The sequence below is a fragment of the Monodon monoceros genome, unplaced genomic scaffold (assembly GCF_005190385.1).
Source record: "Monodon monoceros isolate NGI ecotype Baffin Bay Population unplaced genomic scaffold, NGI_Narwhal_1 Super_Scaffold_2, whole genome shotgun sequence".
Taxonomy (NCBI): domain Eukaryota; kingdom Metazoa; phylum Chordata; class Mammalia; order Artiodactyla; family Monodontidae; genus Monodon; species Monodon monoceros.
The window spans coordinates 71642933-71667117 of NW_021703776.1; the positions used below are offsets into that span (position 1 = coordinate 71642933).

A 24185-nucleotide genomic window follows, 5' to 3' on the forward strand; every position below is an offset into this window, starting at 1 on the left:
TGACAAGCTGATATGGAATAAAGATCTGAGGCATAAAGAGATAGTCATGCAAAGATTTGGGACAAAATCATTCCAAGCCCAAAAAAGGAAATTCCATGGTCCTAAAATGATAATATGCATGTCATATTCAAGGAGTAGGAAGAAGGCTATCAAGACCAGAGCCTAAAGTTAAAGGGAAGTGCTGACTATGGTAAAGGGTCCTGGTTATATTCTGAGGATTTTAGGAAGTTAACAGAATGCTCAGCAGTCAGAGAAACAGGATCTGAGTTTTGCTATGTGAAGATCATTCTGGCTGCTGTGTGATCAACAGCCGTAAGGGGGAAAGAAGTAGCAGAGAGCTTAGTTCTGAAGTTCAAGTGAGAGACGATCATAGCCTGGAAAAGGGTTTTAGTAGAGGAGCTGATAAGCTGTGAGATTCAGGAAATCTGGGATGCTGAGTAGGAGGGCATACTGATAAATGTGGTTGTGTGGAAGTAAGAGAGAGAAGAAGAATTACTTTTTTTGGAGGGTGTTGGTTCTAGATGGATAAGGAGGGGGACAAAAACTTCTTTTCAGTCAGATTAGGTTTGAGATGTCTGTTGGAAGCACAAAAGATGTTAGGGTAGCAGTAAGACATACGAATCTAGCATTAGGGGAGACAGCTAGGCTGGAGAAGGGTTGAGATCACCAACAGAATGTATAGATATGTGAGAAAAGAGGACTGAAGTCTAAGCCTGGGAGCACTTTAGCATGTAGATGTCTATTAGAAGAGAAAGAACCAGTAAGATGGGTGAAAAGCCAAAAACTGTGGCGCTACAGAATCCCAGATAATACTTCAAGAAGGAGGGAGTCGTCAACCATGGCTACTGCCACAGAGAAACCAAGCCTGGTGAGAATGGAGAATTTACCATTGGCTTCGGTATTAGTTGGTTTTAAGAGCTCTTTTAGAATTGTAAGGGCAACAGCTGTATTGGAGAGTAGAGGATGGGAGGTAAGGAAATGGAAGCATAGTGAGTTCTGAGGGGTAGGGAGTCAGGAAATGGTGTGGTAGCTGGAGAGGAACTGCATTCAAAGGGAGTTGTTTGATTTGGTTTTATTTGGGGGGAATCTTAGTAAAGACAAGTGTAATGCTGATATTTATAATTCAATACATCAGAATAGGCTGATGATATAGGAGGAGTTGCTATTTAGAGAGGGAAAGTGCTTGAGAAGATAAGAATTTGTGAGATCTAGGACACAAGTAGTTGGGCTGGCTTCAGATTATGAGCTGGGACAATTCTATTCTAACAGAAGGGATGGCAGAGAAAATCAAAACAGATGCAGGTGGTCTTATAGAATTTGTGATGCAAAGCTAACAAGTAAGTTCTAATCTGATTGCATATATTTTCTCTCTGAAGTATGTTGTGAAAGAGAAATCAGCTAGAAAATGGAGAATGGATAGGGAGTGGTGGAGATTTGAGAAGAGAAGAGAAAGTATAATGTTGTCTTAATTAATGAGAATTTTCACCAAGGAATAGCTGTAGTATTGTCTGGTAGTAGTGAAAGCCCCTATGAAATTTTGGTGATGTATTGGAGGTGAGTACTACGAGCAATGTGGTAAAATTTTATCCATTCAGCTACTCAGGTGAAGATGTGTAGTAAGATGAAAAATAAGTTTAATCAGGGTTGGGCTTTTGTTAGGAGAATAAAATGAAGAAAAATGGGTATATGCTAAGAGTGTTTGCAAGAGAAATGGTTATAGTACTTGACCAAGAATAGGTTAAGAAAGAAATTGTCAAAATGTCATGAGTGAGGGGCCGGGGCAGCCCACCCCACCCCCTGCCCCCACTGCCCACGAGGGCCAGCGTGGGCTCTGGGTGAGTGTGGCCATGGAGGGTTCTCCGGAATCAGGGCCCAGAGGTCCACGGGACCCAATCCCGGGCTTTGAAAAGAGCACAGCACAGCTGGCACTGACCTGGAGCACCACGCCACGCTTCCCCCAGGGTCAGCTGGAGGACCCAGAGTACAGCCAGTTGGAGTACAAAGGTGAGCAGGGTGGGGCTGTATGCTGGGCACCACAGGGTGACCCACAGAGGCTGGTATTCAGCCCGAACCAAAGGCTGGCCTCAGACAACCCATCTGGTGGACTGCAGTTTGCTAACACATAATGAAGAAAAGATTGGTTCAAAGAGGGAAAAGGCTGACGGGACTCCCAACCCCACATGACCACACCCCCGGCCACAGATGGTAGAGCAAATTACGCCCTGGATGGAGGGGCAGACGAACAGCGATCCATCTCATCAAGCTGAGCTCTATGCAACCCTGGCCTTGTCCTGCCCTTCCTGGAGGTCTCAGAGAGATAGAGACAGAGGAAGGAGAAGGGGGCCAGTTATTGCATACACTGCCACTTTCATTTTCCAAGGTGGAGGAAATCCTCACCATATTAATGGCATGGAAAAAAGAAAGAAGAGGTATCCAAAGGCAGAGGAAAGAGTCCAATGGACCTGATTCTCTGCACAGAGAATGCTGAAGGTGACCCCCTCCGCCCCCAAAAGAAAACAGAACAAAACAGAACAAAACTCGTCAGGAAACTCAGTTCGATTGCAGGATAGAAACTTCATCGACACTACAGAAATCGGTTGCCTTTCTGTACACTCACAACAAACTATCTGAATGAGGAAGGAAGAAGAGAACCCTGTGGACAATGACGGTAACAACACAAAAAAAATACCTAGGAGTCCATCTAACCCATGACCTACAAGACCCGTAACTCAGAAAACTGGACGACAGACATACCAATGAAAGAAAATGAAAACGATACACACAAAACATGGAAAGATAGGTGGTGCTCATGGATCGGAAAAGTCCGTCTTGTGGAAATGATTCCACACCCCCAAGGCAATCCAGAGATGTAATGCCATTCCTCTCAAAATACCCACGGATTTTCTCAGACAAGTACAACCAAGAATTCCAAAATGCGTCTGGAAACACAAAAGAACCTAGAGAGTGTCAATACTCTCTTCAGACAGCAGCACAGACTTCGGACTTCCCACACTGCCTGATTTCCAACTAGCCTGCCAACCTGCCATCATCAAGACATCATGGTATAGGCACACAAGACATCCACATAGATCCATGGAGGAGAAAGGAGAGCCCAGAAAGAAAGCCACGCTTGTGTGTCTATTCGTCTCTGACAAAGGAGGTGAGAAGGTCCCGTGGGGATATGATAGTCTGTGCAATGAATGGTGTTGGGGAGACAGGACCGCTCCATGCACAAGCATCACAATGGATTCCTTTCTCGTGCCACCTACAACAAGAAACTCACACCAAATCGACTACTGCAACGTAAAACCTGAAGCCAGGCCAGGCCTAGAAGAAACCCATAGGTACTGCGTTCTTGGACCTCAGTCTTAGAACCATGTCTGTGGATTGGTGTCCCCAAGCAAGGGAAAGAGAAGCACAATAAAGCCAGTTGGGGCTCCAGGTGACTGAAAAGGTTTTCAACAGCACAGGCAAGCGTATGCATGACGAAAGAGGCAGTGGACCGAATGTGAGAAAACACTGATTTGCAAATGTTGTATCTGAGAATGGCAATCATCTGGAAAACAGACTGAGAAGTCACACAACACAAGCCTGTGAGACACAAAAACCCTAACCTGACGCTTAACCCTAATAATGTGTGTGTGTAATTATTTGCACTGATAGTTATTTTATACTCAACATACCTAGATTATGTATAATAAACATATTCTATATCAAAAAAGATGTCATGAGTGAGAAATAATAGCTATTGAAAACAGTGGTAGAGTCAATTGATTTGGAGTCTCCACAAGCTTGAGCAATTGGTGAAGTAAGAACATTAGAGTAGGTGCACTGAAAAACAGAATGTAATGGTCAAAAAGTATGAAATAAAAATGTTATAGTATAGAGAAATACATAATAACAAGATCTAAGATATCATCATGTGAAGGGATGGCTGGATAGGAAGGAGAAAAATACCATTGACACCAAGGTGACTGAGAAACTGAGAGGTTAAGGTATTGATGAAAACACAGCTGATTTCACTGAATGTTTCTTGCACTTCGGGTCTTTTCAGTCCAATTTACAAAATTGTTGCAGTAAGAACGAATTGACAGTTGCCTAGTTCTCTTGGTCAAATAGAAATTGAGAGGTAACTTCTGCTCAATTATTCTGAGTCTAGTCACTAATCACTCAATATTCATTTCTGGGTCAGAAATACCTGGGCTAAATTGATCGGTGAAAACCTTGAACTATTCCACTCAACCTGGGGAAATGTGAAGGACCACCACAAGTGGTGCAAGCTACCCCTTAGCAGCTTCCAAGCTTTCCACCAACAGAAGTTAGAACATGATTTTTAATTAAGCCTATATGCAGTGGTCCTGGGATAAATCTACACTCAAGGTTTTCTGCTTAAGTCACAGCAAAAGAACCCCAAAGTGACTAACAGCACAATCAGTAGATTGCCCCTAAGACTTTGCAATTTCTGTGAGAACTAGAGAAAATATGTAAAATACTCAGCAACGTGCCTGTGACATAGTAGGTGAGACAGTAAGAAAAATTATTATTATTGATAAATATCCTCACTTTTGAAGCTTACCATTATGGGCATCTGTTGTTTTAGCCTCTCTAGAATTCATTTACATTTATTTTGGTAACAACTCCTGCTCTCCTGGTTCTCACTCTTAACCTAGATAATTTGTTTTGTGGAGCTGCTTGATTCACAGCTCTAGCATGGGCCCAAGACCCAGAAAAATTGGCTGACAGTTAGATATATGACAGAAATTGCTCCACAAGGAATTAGCCCAGAGATTGAACTGGAACTAAGCGGGAAAGGAAGCTCTCCTCTTAAGTTTTTAAGCTTGACTTAATGTATCCACCAGGATGCATTTGGTTATGACAATCAGAAAATCCTGACACAATTAGCTTATAAAATAAAAGAAAAAAATCTTACTTAATGTGTGAGATCCATAGGTAAAGAATTCTCCAGGGGCATATAAGCAGTATTTCTTTGCATTCCGCTTGGATTTTCCTCTCCCTTTGTTTCTTTAGTTTTTCCTCAGTTTATTTGCCTTCTGGGCAATAAAATGACTACATAAGTCACATTGTCTTACAACATCATGGAGAGGCAAAACCTTCTCTTTCTTGGGTCTCCTTTAAAGTTTGAAGTAAATTCTAGAAGACCCCAGGAACCTGCTCAACTTGCCAGAATTGCAACACAAGCCCATTCTTAAAACAATCTCTGGCCAGGGAAACGGGGCCACCAGGGTTGGCTTAAATTAATCAGAAACTTCCTCTTCCTTGTGAAGGAGTGGATGTCTGAAAAAAAAAACTGGGTTAGCAAGGAAGAATTGTGTGCATAGATAGGAATAAGCTGTGATAGTGTCTGCTCAACAGCTGAGAATAAGGCCAGTACAGAACAAAGGCAAACTTATGGAGGGATGTTCACATACAGTATTACTTAGGAATTTGTGGATGACATGAGCCAACAAATTCCTTTCATACTTAAGCCCCATATAAGCCAGGTTCTATCATCTACAACCAAAAGTTCACTAGCTAAAATGCTTACTCAAAGCATTCCTCTGAATCTAACAGGTCTTTATTTTTATCCACATGAACTATAAATATCCTTCAGAATTTCCTATCTCTGTTCTACCACCTATTCTTATACATTCTTTTTTTCTGACTTCTTGCCTTTTCTTATGTTGTTCTCTCAACTTGTTATACTTTGCTGCCTTCATGTCTACCTCTTAAAATCTTAACCTTCCTTTATAACTATATCTCAAATATCATCTTTTCCTAAAGCATTCCAAAAATATCTCAATTTCGCATGGTTTCTACTTTAGTCAAACTCCAGGGCAACTCTCTGACTAGCATTTAAAAAAATTATATATATATATATATATATATATATATATATATATATATATATATATGCCATCTACCAAGATTTAATATAAAAATAGCTTTGGCAATAAATATTTTCAATTATTCTCATAATGCAGAAGAAGAAAGTGAAATAAAGAGAAGTGACTTGCACAGTACCTAGCTGACAACTTGGGTTAATACCAAGATCCATATTCTTTCCCTCCCTGCCTCTCAGGTGTGCCTCACTGCACTGCCTCACTATCATGTTGCCTCTTGATATGTGAATTGTGTCTCACTCAACTTTTAGTTTCCTATAGTGCACGTATTGTGCTTTGCATATAATAACTATTGAATAAATATTTGGTCAGTTGAACTGCTTGGGGTTATATCTTGATCTTGATTTATCAATGATTGTTGATTGGCCAACAGCAGATACTTCTTTATATAAGTACAAATAGGCCAGTAGTATCTATCTTTTACATTCTGTATATCAAAAGCAAATTCCCAATAGTCACTGTCACCAGTTTGCATGGAATAAGCAATCTATGCAACCTCTACAAAACAAGTAAGATAATTTGACAAAGAGAATGTTTCAATATACAATTTCAATGAAATAAGTACCACATACAAGGAAGAGAAGATTGCAGGAAATTAATATCATTTCCTCAAACCCAGAAGTTGAATACTAGTTAAGAAAATAGTAACCTCATGCTGTGGAATTAGATGGGGAAACTTAGCATTAATAACATTTATATAGATAATTTGTTAGATTTCCTATAAATATGCTGCTTGAACCCTGAAGAGAGAAGAGGTAGAAAGAATTGTCACTTCATTCTAAAAAACGAACGAACAAACAGCCAAAAAACAAACAAAAAAATCCACCAAAAAAACCTTCAAAAAAAACCTATATTTTAAACCTCATTTGATCTTTGTCTAATAGTGGTATTAATGACTTGTTATAAAGTGGAGGTCCTTTGAACGAGAGAAAAGGAGGAAAGAGATAATTCTCCTTTTTGTAGTCTATTTGGGAATTAATAAAGAAAAGAGGGATGCTTTGTCTAATTTTTTTCTTAAAGTTTTAAATTTAAAATGTCCATTGTTAATATTAATACAACTTAGCCCACTGATTTACTGATGAACAGTATCTAGTCAGAATTCACTTTCTTTAAATGAAATGTTTAACAATTAAATCACAATCTTTCATATTTTTTCTCATGTTTTCTAAAAGGTCTAAAACCATAAACAAACCAACAACAACCCTTCAAACTGTATAGAAAGAGCTTGCACACCCTTTACAGATTCGTTTCTAGAGATTAATAAATGAACAATGAGAAGGCAACAGTAATCAAATAGGAGATAAGATAACTCTTCACTGCATATTATTCCAGGAATTTGTGATTTCAACACAGAAATCTGTCTACATGCCTTAAAGTAGTGTGAGGCTCTTCTACCTTTCTTCAGTTCATCTTTAACCTTTGGTTATTGGCTCAGAAGTAAAGTTATATTTTTGTTGTTATAATTTTTTTCTTTCCTCTATAAGGTGTAGAGCCTCTGAATCTGACAGCTGTTAGCCATGGTAAAATAGTTAAAATTTAGCCATGAACTTATGAGGGTATTATGATATGTTGTGCTTCAAAGGGAAATCTGAAGATTTCACAGAAAATGCTATAGCAGACTAGATATATAATTAGATGGTGTTTATAGAGATTAGGTAGGTAAGTAGATAGATAGATTGACAGAATAGTACATGTCCTATTATCTTCCTCAATAAAATTATGTATCTTTTTTCTGCCCCAATAAATATTTTTTTCATATTTATCTATCTTGTACCTGTTTCAAAAGTGCAGAAGAAAACACCACTTATTAATCAAATGAAATTTCTTGTTTTATCATCATATGCTATTATTGATTTTAATCTCATTGACCTCCTCAGGTCTGGAAACACTTACTGTTCTTTGCATTAGCAGAGGAGAGTCTGTTCCTTCCTCTTTAAAACTTGATTCCGTACCGATTATATCCTCAATAACGTCCTCCATCTAGCAAAATATAATATATTTAGAATATTGTGCATAATGATAAAAGTTGCACGTCAGTCTGAGTTCAGAGGGAAAAATTTTAGCAATCTTTAAAAGTTTTTTTAGAATATTTAGATTATATGTGTATCAAAACGCAGAATATTTTAGAACTTAAAATGAAGTAATCCTGACACTCTGATCTGTGTTGCTTTTCCTTGCATTAGCTTACGCCAGCTGGCAGGTGATGGCTGGGCAAATCACCCTGGGTTAGTCCTTTGGAAATTAGTATCTGCATAAATAGAGTGATTATCATGAATACCTTGAGCCAGAGCTCATATACTTAGCTTGTAGAGAGATGACTTCCTACAAATTTTATTTTTCTTTTAAAATGTTTTGATAGGGGGCTTCCCTGGTGGCGCAGTCATTGAGAGTCCGCCTGCCGATGCAGGGGACATGGGTTCGTGCCCCGGTCCGGGAAGATCCCACATGCCGTGGAGTGGCTGGGCCCATGAGCCATGGCCGCTGAGCCTGCGCGTCTGGAGCCTGTGCTCCACAACGGGAGAGGCCACAACAGTGGGAGGCCCGCGTACCACACACACACAAACACACACACACACACACACACATACACACACACGTGGCCATTGGGTACCATATTCCAGAGTGTGGCTCTAGGCCCTGTTCTGGGCTTTAGATGTTATTCCATGTGCACTGAGAGATCTCTAAAGGATCTAGGGAAATAAATATACTTGTTTTCTTTCTTTTGGTTAGTCCACTTTCTGAAAGTTTTCAAGTATATTATTGATTGTTACCAAACTCAAATTTTAATTTCATGACATTTTTCTTATTACTACTCCACCATTAAATGACAACAAATTTGTATTGAACAGATGTGAAGAAAACCTGAGGGAAGAAGGATGCTAAACACAATTCATGGTAAATGGTTTACTTTGGAGTATTTCTGATAGTTTCAATAAAAATTACACATGTCATTTGTCCCTTTTCTTTCTGGAAGCTTACATCATAAATTACTCAGTCTCCTGCATCTCTCATTTTTTCCTTTTACCTATAAACATACTCAGGTTTCTTCTATTCCAGAAGGAAACCCTTCTTTCCTACATGTCAAAGTTCATCCTCCTTGGAGACTCTACTTTTGCCTCTAACACTTCTATCCATAATTTCTGTCATCCACCTACATGACTATCTTTTCCCCTAATTTGTTGGAGTTGCTGTCTCTTCCATTATTCTAAATTGACTTTAAAATCTAAACCAAAACTTTGCTTCACAGCTTCCAGGAATCTTCATAATTAATCACCTTGGAATCCAGTTGCTACTTTAAGAAAGACAACAAACACATCATTTTATATCAGATGAAACAGAATGAACAGATTAGACAAAAGAAGAATTACAAATCAGCAGAATAAGTGTCCTCAAAGTGATAAATGAAGATGATGAAATACAAAGGAAGAACACAATATTTTGACTAAAATAAAAATGGAAATAAAAGTTATGGAAAGAATGAGGCTCAAGGACAAAGGAAAAGATTATAAGAAAAGGTCTACAAAAGACTAAGAATCAAGCTTTTCAACAACCCTGGGTGCAAGAAAACAATGGGATAACATTTGAAGTGTTAAAGGTAAAGAATTTTGAAACTAGACATTTATAACCAATAAAATATCCTTTAAGTATGTGCATGAAATAAAGCTTTTCTTAGACATAAAAACTCAGAAGTTTTAGAGCAAAAAGACCTTCGGAAAACACTCTTTCAGGAAATACACTAGTCAGATAATAAATAAAACTATGAAATCAATACAAAATAGAAGAATGAGGAAGTAACAGTAAAATGTTTGTGGTCTAAATAAGAAGAATATATGTGTGTGTATTCATTCTAAAAATATCAATTCAGAAAGATAGGTGAGAACAAGAAGGAGAAGACCATACTCAGATAGACTTTTACTTAAGGGTATGACATAGATATTGTTAAACAATGACATAGATAAAGAAGAAATATAGCTATGTGTCTTAAGTTAGGTGTAACCAAAAAGAGAGAGAGAGAAATTTAACCTATCCAATAGAGGATGGAAAAAAAGATGGCAAATAAGGAAACAGAAAGCATAGTAATTAAAAAAAAAACGTGAAAAAAGGTAAGTATTAAATCCTAATGGTAAAGTAATTACAAGAATGTAAATGAGTTAACATAGTGCTCAAGAAATTATCATTCAAATTGGATTTTTCAAAGGTATTGTAATACTTTGTCTATAAGGGACACATTTAAAATAAAACAATAGAGAAAGCAGAAAATAAAGTGCAAAGATGTACCACAAAAATGACCAAAAGGAAAGCAACAGTAGCAATGTTAATATTAGACCATATAAAATTCAAGATCAAATGTTAAAGGAAAAATAATTAAAAAATAATACCAAATGACCATGAAACCTAAAAAACCTAAAAAAAAAAAACCTAAAAACCTCTGTAGCAACAGCTGTCAGAAATCTATGAAAAATAAATTCAATTGTAGTTGAATATTTTAGCTCACCACTCTCAAAGTCATAAATCTGAATTTAGCCTTCTCTTCACCTATTCTCTAGGCCATGCCTGGGTCCTATCACCTTCTAGTCTATACCACTCCATTTCTGAAATTTTAAATTCAATTATCTCACTCATCAAATGCAATATTCCATTTAGATCCAATTTAGACCCCCTATGGCAAATCAACTGAACAATTTTCATTATGACTCTCTATGCTTTTACCCTATTATCTTTCTGCCCAACCACCCCTAACTCCCCAGGAGTTCTATCTCTCTACTTCCTGTTAACTCTGAATTCAAAGTAGAATGGTTCTTGCTCACCATCTTACTGAAATTCCTTTTGTTGCTATTTTCTTTGACTGCTTGACTGATAAATTCAATAGATATTTATCAGCCCTTATTTTACTAGACTCAGTCACTACATTTGAGTGTGTGGGTCATTTCCTCCTTCTTTAAACCGGTTCCTTCAGTGGCACCACACTAGTTATCTTTTTACTTTACCTTTACAGTCCTTTTCCTCTGACCACCCCTTAAATGTGGGTGATCTCCTCAATCCCACCCTTGGTTTCCTACTCTCCTCATTGTTTTCATGTTCTTCAGGAGCTTTCTTCCTCATTCAAATTTTCAAGTACTACCCATAGGCTGACAACTCTTAAATCTCTTCCTCCAGTCTAGATTACTCCTCCTCAAGACAAACTTGGATATCTAGCTGTCACCAGCATCTCCACGTGGTGGTCTCACAGATACCTCAGTTCTAACATGTTCTAATATAAGGCCTCATCATCTCTCATTGTACTACAGAAATAACCTCCCCACTGGTCGCTCCCTCCCTCCAGGTTTCTTCTTCTACATAGTTGACAGAGTGATATTAAAGTCAAATCTGATTATGTCACCCTAGCCCTTACATTTAAGCCTTTCAAGGATTTGAAATTACTTAACATGGAGCACCAGCCTTTCTGTGATTTGTCTATTACCTGCTTCTCTAGTGTGACCTTTTGTCATCACCTCATGCTGTTTCCTATTCTTTGCTCGTGTTATCTTACTTGGCTAAATTGCCCCACTAGCCATTTTCCTCTAAGTCTACTTGACATACTTCTGAAGCAGAACAGCACTTCTGCACTTCTACATATACCATAGCCTTTTCTACATAATAGTATAAGTATTTGCTTCCTTTTTTTTCTCTTCCCTTCAACTTAGAGTTCTTGTAGAGTACAGAGGATAAGAAAAACAAGACAAGGAATAATTAAAATATAGCATGTGCTGTAAAAATGCTATGATAAGAGCAATTTTTATCCACATGATATAGGTGTTACTATGAAAACTCAGAGAATAGGCACCTAATCCACACAGAATACCCCCAGGGAAAGAAGAAACCTGAGATGAATTTTGAAGAGTCAGTCAGAATTATCCAGATAAATGGAGATTGAATGAGTAGTTGGTAAAGAAAGGATATAAGGAAGAACCTGGCCACTGTGAAAATCACTAGTGAACCATATGGCTGAAGAACACAGTACCATGCAGATGTGTAATGATAAGTCTGGGTAGGGTAGCAAGGGTTAAGTGTGGAAGAGTCCTGCGTGCCATGAGTCCAAATTTGAATTTTATCTTGGAAAGACCCATGCTATAAAATGCTTATTTGACTTTATATCTGATTGTCTTGGAGCGCTTTAATCACCTAGTTACTCCTAATTCCAACCCCCAAACCCTAAATCTATGGATGCTCTCATAGATTTCTTCTGTGGTAGCTATGATTTCTGGGGTCTTTGAATTAATGAAATGTTCCGTGATGTCACAGGAGGACAAGCATAAAAGAAAGAAACACAAAAATATGGCAACAGCCACCAAATCCTGAGCAATCTCACTGCCCTTGTGTTAGAAACTTCAAAAAATGTAAGCATCAGAGTGACATCACCAAGATGGCAACATAGTTAGCTCCTGAATTCACTCACCATCATGAGAAGAACAATTAACACCTATTCAGAAACAAGACACCACTAAGAGAATCCTAGAGAACGGAGGTGAGGCTGAAATACCCACTGAACCTCAGAGATCAAGGCAGACTGCATCAGAAGGTGAGGGAAGCAGCTACACGTTGACCACATTGACCCTCCCCTGGGACAGTGCAACACTATGCAGAGAGGTCTTCTCTGAGCCACTGGTTCGTCCAGAGGGAAAAGAGAACCCAGGGCGGACAACCAATCTCCTTCAACATTGTGGGCTGCTCTGTGGGAGCCCCTACTTTGATCTCACACTATGGTAATTGCAGAGGAATCTATGGGGCCCAGCCACTGGGAATCTGTGACAGAGAAGCAGGGAGGGGCTTGCAACAATCAACACACAGATCTCGGCAGACAGTTCATATCTGCAGTGCCTGCGTAGTAAATCCAACCAGCGACATCGTTGGTCTGCAGAACCAAATCAGGGGTACACTTTGACCAGGTAACTTGGGGGGAGGGGGTCTGACTGATTCAGATCCTCAAGGAGTTTTATCAGCCCTAGATCCCATTTGTCCACACCCAGTCAAGGTGCTGAGTCATGGCCCCACCCACAGTGAAAAGTACTTTCCAGCCCCATCTGAACAGAAGAGCTAGTGACAACTCCTGGAAGTTGTGTGGCACAGTGGGGCTTGAGTCAAGAGGCAGGTGGACAGGCAGAGCAGATCACCCACAGAGCAAAGCCAGTACCGGTCATGGGGTCTTCCCATGCTATGCACAGGCAGGAAGATTAATTCATAGCGAAGGGTAGCTCTTGGCATCTCTCAAACTGAGAACCTCCTTGGAAAATTGAGAATAGTCTGGAAGGCTATTCCTCTGGCCCCAACTGATCAGAAGGGCTAGCAAAAATACCTGAAAGTTTTGCAGCACAGCAGCACTCAAGCTGAGCAAAGGGCAGACAGAACTGATAGTCTGGAGAGCAAAGCCAGCAGCCCTGTTCAGCCAAGGAACTTGGGTGTGGGTCAGCTTGAGTTAAGACAACAAAGAGCTTTACTTGTTTTAGAGCAGCTTCTGCAACTGTGTCTGGGCAGAAAATCTAATTCATAGTCTTGCTCATCATTGAATACAGCCGTCAGCCCATCCAACAAGGAAACCTAACCAGAACACATGGGAAGTTGCATAGCCCATTCAACAGTCCCACATACAGTGGCACTTGAACAGAGAGCACAGCCATGGCTTCCCCTATCTGCAGAGCAAAATCAGTGGCCTCATCTGACCAGGGTATTCAGTGCATACTCAGGCCTTATTCAGGCCTCCAAACAATGAACTGCACAGGCCCTGGGCCCTGACCTACTTCCCTGCTAGGACAGGGAAGCTAATTCATAGCCCCACCTGCTACATCCAGTCCCAACCATCTAGTAAGCCTGATCAGAGAATTCAGGCAACTGTGGAGCCCATTCTACAGCCTCACTTGAGTAAGAAACAAAGCCAACAGTCCTATCCAACTGCTCTCAGCTAGTGGCACAACCCCCAATCCCTGTCTTCAGAGTTCTAACAGTTGCCTCACCCAAATATATCATAATATCAGGCTCCACCTGCCCAAAGGCATTAGTGGCAGACACACCCAGAAACCCAAAATGAGCAGACTGATGAAGAACTGTATCTGACAAAGCAAACCTGTAAAGTCTGCAAGAGGAGCCCTATTACTCAAATGCACAGATACCAACATAAGGAATTAAGGATCATAAAAAATCAGGTAAATATGACACCACCAAAGGAAACTAATTAAACTCCAATAACTGACCCTAAAGAAATGGAGATCTATGAACTGTCAGATAAAGAATTCAGAATAATCTTTTTAATGAAGTTTAGTGACCTACATGAAAACATAGACAGATAACTAAACAAAATTAAGAAATAGAATAATCTATTATTAATAACCCAATATTAAAAAAAAGTATAAATTTTAACAGCAATAACCTAAAGTGTGATGGGGAGAAGAAGTAAAAGTGTAAAGAATACAAATTCTATTGAAGTTAACTTGCTATCAATTTAAAATAGGGTGTTATAAGTTTAAGTTATTTTATGTAAGCCTCATGATAACCACAGGAAAATCTTATAGTATTGTAATTACGCAAAAGAACTCAATAAAGAAGTCAAAGCATATTGATACCAAAAGGCAGAATACAAAAAATGATAGCAGGATAAGAAACAAGGAATGATGGAGCTACAAAATAACCAGAAAACAACTAAAAACATTTTATTGTAGTGAGCCCTTATCTATCAGTAATTACTTTAAATATAAATGAATTAAATTCTCCAATTCAAAGACACAGTATGGATGAATGGATTAAAAATAGAAGATCCAAAATGTGCTGTCTACAGGAGACTCACTTTCACCTTAAAGACACAAATAGACTGAGAGTGAAGGGATGGAAAAAGACATTTCAAGCAGTGGTAACCAAAAGAAAGCAGGGGTAGACAGCTTATATTGCTTACATCAGACAAAACAGACTAAACTAAAAATGGTAAAATGAGACAAAGAAGGTCATTATATAATGATACAGGGGTCAATGCATCAAAAAGATGTAACTATTTATGAGTCCAACATCACAGCACCTAAGTATATAAAGAAAAAACTAACAGAGCTAAAGAGAAAAATAAAGGGTATAGTTACTATAAACAATAATAGTTGAAGACTTTTTTACCCCACTCTCAACAATGGATAGATCATCCACACAAAGAATCAATAAGGAAACAGTGGATTTGATCAACACTATAGATTTCCTGTACCTAAAAGATACATAAAGAACATTCTATCCATTGACAGCAGAATACACATGTGTACTCTCAAGTATACATGTGACATTTTCTAGGATAGACCATATGTTAGACCACAAAACAAGTCTTAACAAATTCAAGAAGAATGGAATAATACTAAGTGTCTTTGCTAATCACAATGGCATGAAACTAGAAATCAATAAGAGGAAACTAGAAAATTCACAAACACATTGAAATTACACAACACTCTCCTGAACATTCAATGGATCAAAGAGGAAATTAAAAGGGAAATAAAAAAGTTTATTAAGACAAACAAAAATAGAGACACGACAAACCAGAACTTACGGGATACAGCAAAAGCAGGCCTTGAAGGCATTATGCTAAGTGAAGGAAGTCAGACAAAGAAAGACAAATACTGCATGATCTCACTTATATGTGGAAACTAAAGCAAAAACAAAAACAAAAAAAAACCTCGTAGAAAAAGAGATCAGAGGGGCTTCCTTGGTGGCGCAGTGGTTGAGAGTCCGCCTGCCAATGCAGGGGACGGGGGTTTGTGCCCTGGTCCGGGAAGATCCCACATGCCGCGGAGCAGCTAGGCCCGTGAGCCATGGCTGCTGAGCCTGCGCGTCCGGAGCCTGTGCTCCGCAACGGGAGAGGCCACAACAGTGAGAGGCCCGCATACCGCAAAAAAAAAAAGAGATCAGAGGACCTTCAAGATGGCGGAAGAGTAAGACTCGGAGATCACCTTCCCATAAATACATCAGAAATACATCTACACGTGGAAAAACTCCCACAGAACACCTACTGAACAATGGCAGAAGACCTCAGACCTCACAAAAGGCAAGAAACTCCCCACGTACCTGGGTAGGGCAAAAGAAAAAAGAAAAAACAGAGACAAAAGAACAGGGACGGGACCTGCACCGGGGGAGGGAGCTGTGAAGGAGGAAAGGTTTCCACACACTAGGAAGCCCCTTCACGGGCAGAGACTGCGGGGGGGCGGAGCGGGGAAGCTTCAGAGCCACGGAGGAGAGCGCAGCCACCGGGGTGCGGAGGGCAAAGTGGAGAGATTCCCGCACAGAGATCGGAGCCGACCAGCACTCACCAGCCCGAGAGGCTTGTCTGCGCATGAGACACTCAGGCTGCTGCTGCCGCCACCAAGAAGCCTGTGTGCAAGCACAGGTCACTATCCCCACCTCCCCTCCCGGGAACCTCTGCAGCCCGCCACTGCCAGGATCCAGTGATCCAGGGACAACTTCCCTGGGAGAACGTTCACACAGCGCGCCTCAGGCCGGTGCAACATCCTGCCGGCCTCTGCCGCCGCAGGCTCGCCCCGTACTCCGTACCCCTCCCTCCCCCCGGCTTGAGTGAGCCAGAGCCCCCGAATCAGCGGTTCCTTTAACCCCGTCCTGTCTGAGTGACGAACAGACGCCCTCAGGCGAAATACACGCAGAGGCAGGCCCAAATCCAAAGCTGAAACCTGGGAGCTGTGAGAACAAAGAAAAGAAAGGGAAATTTCACCCAGCAGCCTCAGAAGCAGTGGATTAAATCTCCACAATCAACTTGATGTACCCTGCATCTGTGGAATACATGAATAGACAACGAATCATCACAAATTGAGGAGGGGGACTTAGGGAGCAATGATATATATATATGTATATTTCCCTTTTTCTCTTTTTGTGAGTACGTCTGTGCTTTTGTGTGTGATTTTTTTCTGTATAGCTTTGCTTTTACCATTTGTCCTAGGGTTCTGTCTTGCCATTTTTTTTTTTTTTACTGCTTAAAAATTTTTTTCTCTAAATAATTATTTTTTATTTTAATACGTTTATTTTATTTTATTTTACTTTATCTTCTTCTTTCTTTCTTTCTTTCTTTTCTCCCTTTTATTCTGAGCCGTGTGGATGAAAGGCTCTTGGTGCTCCAAACAGGCATCAGGACTCTGCCACTGAGATGGGAGAGCCAAGTTCAGGACACTGGTCCACAACAGACCTCCCAGCTCCATGTAATATCAAACAGTGAAAATCTCCCAGAGATCCCCATCTCAATGCCAAGACCCAACTCCAGTCAACGACCAGCAAGCTGGAGTGCAGGACACCCTATGCCAAACAACTAGCAAGAAAGGAACACAACCCCACCCATTAGCACAGAGGCTGCCTAAAATCATAATAAGGCCACAGATACCCCAAAACACACCACCAGACATGGACCTGCCTACCAGAAAAACAAGATCCAGCCTCATCCCCCAGAACACAGGCATTAGTCCCCTCCACCACGAAGCCTACACAACCCACTGAACCAACCTTAGCCACTGGGGACAGATACCAAAAACAATGGAAACTACAAACATGCAGCCTGCGATAAGGAGACCCCAAACACAGTAAGTTAAGCCAAATGAGAAGACAGAGAAACACACAGCAGATGAAGGAGCAAGGCAAAAACCCACCAGACCGAAAAAATGAAGAGGAAATAGGCAGTCTACATGAAAAAGAATTCAGAATAATGATAGTAAAGATAATCCAAAATCTAGGAAATAGAATGTAGAAAATACAAGAAACGTTTAACAAGGAACTAGAAGAACTAAAGAGCAAACAAACAGTGATGAACGACACAATAAATGAAATTAAAAATTCTCTAGAAGGGATCAATACCAGAATAACTGAGGCAGAAGAACAGATAAGTGACCTGGAAGATAAAATAGTGGAAATAACTACTGTAGAGAGGAATAAAGAAAAAAGAATGAAAAGAATTGAAGACAGTCTCAGAGACCTCTGGGACAACATTAAACACACCAACATTCGAATTATAGGAGTCCCAGAAGAAGAAGAAAAAAAGAAAGGGACTGAGAAAATATTTGAAGAGATTATAGTTGAAAACTTCCTAATATGGAAAAGGAAATAGTTAATCAAGTCCAGGAAGCACAGAGAGTCCCATGCAGGATAAATCCAAGGAGAAACACGCCAAGACACATATTAATCAAACTATCAAAAATTAAATACAAAAAATAAATATTAAAACCAGCAGGGGAAAAACAACAAGTAACACATGAGGGAATCCCCATAAGGTTAACAGCTGATCTTTCAGCAGGAGCTCTGCAAGCCAGAAGGGACTGGCAGGTCATATTTAAAGTGATGAAAGAGAAAAACCTACAACCAAGATTACTCTACCCAGCAAGGGTCTCATTCAGATTTGATGGAGGAATTAAAAGCTTTACAGACAAGCAAAAGCTAAGAGAATTCAGCAGCACCAAATAAGCTCTACAACAAGTGCTAAAGGAACTTCTCTAAGTGGGAAACACAAGAGAAGAAAAGGACCTACAAAAAAACACCCCAAACAATTAAGAAAATGGTAATAGGAACATACATATCCATAATTACTGTAAACGTGAATGGATTAAATGTTCCAACAAAAGACACAGCCTTGCTGAATGGAAACAAAAACAAGACCCATATATATGCTGTCTACAAGAGACCCACTTCAGACCTAGGGACACATACAGACTGAAAGTGAGGGGATGGAAAAAGATATTCCATGCAAATGGAAATCAAAAGACAGCTGGAGTAGCAATTCTCATATCAGACAAAATAGACTTTAAAACAAAGACTATTACGAGAGGCAAAGAAGGACACTACATAATGATCAAGGGATCAATCCAAGAAGAAGATAAAACAATTGTAAATATTTATGCACCCAACAGAGGAGCACCTCAATACATAAGGAAATTACTAACAGCCTAAAAGGGGAAATTGACAGTAACACAATCATAGTAGGGGACTTTAACACCCCACTTTGACCAATGGACAGATCATCCAAAATGAAAATAAATAAGGAAACACAAGCTTTAAATGATACATCAAACAAGATGGACTTAATTGATATTTATAGGACATTCCATCCAAAAACAACAGAATACACATTCTTCTCAAGTGCTCATGGAACATTCTCCAGGATAGATCATATCATGGGTCACAAATAAAGCCTTGGTAAATTTAAGAAAATTGAAACCGTATCAAGTATCTTTTCTGACCACAACGCTATGAGACTAGATATCAATTACAGGAAAAAATTTGTAACAAATACAAACACATGGAGGGTAAACAACACACTACTTAATAACCAAGAGATCACTGAAGAAATCAAGAAGAAATGAAAAAATACCTAGAAGCAAATGACAATAAATAGAGGGAACTTAACTCAACATAACAAAGGCCATATATGACAAACGCACAGCTAACATTGTACTCAATGGTGAAAAACTGAAACCATTTCCAGTAAGATCAGGAACAAGACAAGGTTGCCTACTCTCACCACTATTATTCACCATAGTTTTTGAAGTTTTAGCCACAGCAATCAGAGAAGAAAAAGAAATAAAAGGAATCCAAATTGGAAAAGAAGAAGTAAAGCTGTCACTGTTTGCAAATGACATGATACTATACATAGAGAATCCTAAAGATGCGACCAGAAAACTACTAGAGCTAATCAATGAATTTGGTAAAGTAGCAGGATACACAATGAATGTACAGAAATCTCTTGCATGCCTCTACACTAATGATGAAAAATCTGAAAGAGAAATTAAGGAAATACTCCTATTTACCATTGCAACATGAAGAATAAAATACTTAAGAATAAACCTACTTAAGAAGACAAAAAACCTGTATGCAGAAAACTATAAGACACTGATGCAAGAAATTAAAGATGATACAAACGGATGGAGAGATATACCATGTTCTTGGATTGGAAGAATCAACATTGTGAAATGACTCTAGTACCCAAAGCAACCTACAGATTCATTGCAATCCCTATCAAACTACCACTGGCATTTTTCACAGAACTAGAACCAAAAATTTCACAATTTGTATGGAAACACAAAAGACCACGAGTAGCCAAAGCAATCCTGTGAAAGAAAAATGGAGCTGGAAGAATCAGGCTCCCTGGTTTCAGACTATACTACAAAGCTACAGTAATCAAGACAGTATGGTACTGGCACAAAAACAGAAAGATAGATCAATGGAACAGGATAGAAAGCCCAGAGATAAACCCACGCACATATGGTCACCTTATCTTTGATAAAGGAGGCAAGAATATATAGTGGATAAAAGACAGCCTCTTCAATAGGTGGTGCTGGGAAAACTGGACAGCTACATGTAATACAATGAAATTAGAACTCTCCCTAACACCATACACAAAATTAAACTCAAAATGGATTAAAGACCTAAATGTAAGGCCAGACACCATCAAACTCTTAGAGGAAAACATAGGCAGAACACTCTATGACATAAATCACAGCAAGATCCTTTTGACCCACCTCCTAGAGAAATGGAAATAAAAACAAAAATAAACAAATGGGACCTAATGAAACTTAAAGCTTTTGCACAGCAAAGGAAACCATAAACAATATGAATAGACAATGCTCAGAATGGGAGAAAATATTTGCAGATGAAGCAACTGACAAACGATTAATCTCTGAAACATACAAGCAACACATGCAGCTCAATATCAAAAAAACAAACAACCCAATCCAAAAAGCGGCAGAAGTCCTAAATAGACACTTCTCCAAAGAAGATATACAGATTGACAACAAACATGTGAAAGAATGCTCAACATCATTAATCATTAGAGAAATGCAAATCAAAACTACAATGAGATATCATCTCATACTGGTCAGAATGGACATCATCAAAAAATCTACAAACAATAAACGCTGGAGAGGGTGTGGAGAAAAGGGAACACTCTTGCACTGTTGGTGGGAATGTAATACAGCCACTATAGAGAACAGTATGGAGGTTCCTTAAGAAACTAAAAATAGAACTAGCATACGACCCAGCAATCCCACTACTGGGCATATACCCTGAGAAAACCATAATTCAAAAAGAGTCGTATACCAAAATGTTCATTGCAGTTCTATTTACAATAGCCAGGACATGGAAGCAACCTAAGTGTCCATCAACAGATGAATGGATAAAGAAGATGTGGCACATATATACAATGGAATATTACTCAGCCATAAAAAGGAATGAAACTGAGTTATTTGTAGTGAGGTGGATGGACCTAGAGACTGTCATACAGAGTGAAGTAAGTCAGAAAGAGAAAAACAAATACCATATGCTAACACATATATATGGAATCTAAAAGAAAAGAATAAAAGAAAAAACAATATTCAGAAGAACCTAGGGGCAAGACAGGAATAAAGATGCAGACCTACTAGAGAATGGACTTGAGGATACGGGGAGGGGGAAGGGTAAGCTGGGACAAAGTGAGAGAGTGACATGGACATATATACACTACCAAATGTAAAATAGATAGCTATTGGGAAGCAGCCGCATAGCACAGGGAGATCAGCTTGGTGCTTTGCGACCACCTAGAGGGGTGGGATAGGGAGGTTGGGAGGGAGGGAGATGCAAGAGGGAAGAGATATTGGGACATATGTATATGTATAACTGATACACTTTGTTATAGAGCAGAAACTAACACACCATTGTAAAGCAATTATACTCCAATAAAGATGTTAAAAAACAAACAAAAATAGAGACCAGACTTGTGGCTACCAGAAGTTGGCGGTCGGAGTGATGAGGAATTGGAGGAAGGTGGTGAAAAGGTACAAACTTCAGTACTAAGATAAATAAGTACCCTAGTACTTATATAAGTACTACAACTAGTACTTATATAATATAATGTACTACAATGTGATGACTATATTTAACAATGTTGTATGACATACAGGAAAGTTGTTAAGAGGAAATTTTTTTTCTTTTCTTCTTTCTGTTTTTTTTACTGTATCTATATGATAAGATGGATGTTAGCTGAACCTATTGTGGTAATCATGTCACAGTACGTGTAAATTAAATCATCATGCTGTATTCCTCAAACATATATAATGATTATGTCAATTATCTCACAATCAAGCTGAAAAAATAAAATAATGTTAAAATAATTATAAAAATAAAAGTTGACAGAAGCTCCCCCAGCCCACCTGGAAATGTAAGCATCAAAACAACTCTTCAAGGAATTCCTTGGTGGTGCAGTGGTTAGGAATCCGCCTGCCAATGTAGAGGACACAGGTTCGAGCCCTGGTCCAGGAAGATCCCCCATGTCGTGGAGCAACAAAGCTCGTGTGCCATAACTACTGAGCCTGCACTCTAGAGCCCGCGAGCCACAAGTACTGAGCCCACATACAACAACTACTGAAGCCCGTGTGCCTAGAGCCCGTGCTCCACAACAAGAGAAGCCACTGCAATGAGAAGCCCACACACCACAATGAAGAGTAGCCCCCACTTGCCGCAATGAAGACCCAACACAGTCAAAAATAAAATGTAAATAAATATATAAATTTATATATAAGACAACTCTTCAAACCATAGAAATGTTGGTGAGAGATTAAGGATTGGTTGGTTAAGGATTGAGACCACACAACAACTAAGTGGTGGTGCTAATCTCATGGTGCCTGACTCTGAAGACTCTGAAGACTCCAAACTTTCTGCTTTGTGACAATGACTCTTAGCACCAATCAAAGAATATTAGGATGTTGAGGCAAGTTCCCTCTATGCCTACTTTCTGGAGAGTTTTTTATCATAAATCGGTGTTGAATTTTGTCAAAAGCTTTTTCTGCATCTGTTGAGATGATTATATGGGTTTTATCCTTCCGTTTGTTAATATGGCGTATCACATTGATTGATTTGTGAATATTGAAGAATCCTTGTATTCCTGGGATAAACTCCACTTGATGGTGGTGTGTGATCCTTTTAATGTGCTGTTGGATTCTGTTTGCTAGTAGTTTGTTGAGGATTTTGCATCTATGTTTATCAGTGATATTGGTCTGTAGTTTTCTTTTTTTGTGACATCTTTGTCGGGTTTTGGTATCAGGGTGATGGTGGCCTCGTAGATTGAGTTTGGGAGTGTTCCTCCCTCTGCTATATTTTGGAAGAGTTTGAGAAGGATAGGTGTTAGCTCTTCTCTAAATGTTTGATAGAATTCGCCTGTGAAGCCATCTGGTCCTGGGCTTTGTTTGTTGGAAGATTTTTAATCACAGTTCAGATAAACAAGTGGGACCTAATGAAACTTAAAAGCTTTTGCACAGCAAAGGAAACCATAAACAAGATGAAAAGACAATGCTCAGAAAGGGAGAAAATATTTGCAAATGAAACAACCGACAAAGGATTAACCTCCAAAATATACAAGGAGCTCATGCAGCTCAATATCAAAAATACAAACAACCCAATCCAAAACTGGGCAGAAGATCTAAATAGACATTTCTCCAGAGAAGATATACAGATTGCCAACAAACATATGAAAGGATGCTCAACATCACAAATTATTAGAGAAATGCAAATCAAAGCTACAATGAGGTATCACCTTACACCAGACAGAATGGCCAGCATCAAAAAATCTACAAACAATAAATGCTGGAGAGGGGTGGAGAAAAGGGAACCCTCTTGCACTGTCGGTGGGAATGTGAATTGATACAGCCACTATGGAGAACAGTATGGAGATTCCCTAAAAAACTAAAACTAGAACTACCATATGACCCAGCAATCCCACTACTGGGCATATACCCTGAGAAAACCATAATTCAAAAAGAGTCATGTACCACATGTTCATTGCAGCATTATTCTCAATAGCTGGAACATGGAAGCAACCTAGGTGTCCACTCACAGATGAATGGATGAAGAAGATGTGGCACATATATACAATAGAATATTACTGACTCATAAAAAGAAACGAAACTGAGTTATTTGTATTGAGGTGGATGGACCTAGAGTCTGTCATACAGAGTGAAGTAAGTCAGAAAAAGAAAAACAAATACCGCATGCTAACACATATATATGGAGTCTAAAAAAAAAAAAAATGTTTCTGATGAACCTAGGGGAAGGACAGGAATAAAGACGCAGATGTAGAGCATTGACTTGAGGACACAGGGAGGGGGAAGGGTGAGCTGGGACGAAGTGAGAGAGTAGCATTGACATATATACACTACCAAATGTAAAATAGATAGCTAGTGGGAAGCAGCTGCATGGCACAGGGATGTCAGTTTGGTGCTTTGTGCCCACCTAGAGGGGTGGGATAGGGAGGGTGTGAGGGAGACGTAACAGGGA

General features: G+C 39.3%; 1 protein-coding gene across 2 annotated transcripts in view; it reads right to left on the minus strand.

Moving 5' to 3' along the window:
• Positions 1 to 24185, minus strand: part of TFEC (transcription factor EC) — a 76755-nt gene that overhangs the window by 25616 nt on the left and 26954 nt on the right. The window contains exon 3 of one of the 2 annotated variants that reach the window (XM_029233763.1): positions 7794 to 7880. The exons of the other annotated variant lie outside the window; for it this stretch is intronic. Within the exon in view, the coding sequence (XP_029089596.1) occupies positions 7794 to 7880 (87 nt within the window). The remainder of the gene's footprint in view (positions 1 to 7793; positions 7881 to 24185) is intronic. 2 annotated transcript variants of the gene reach the window in all.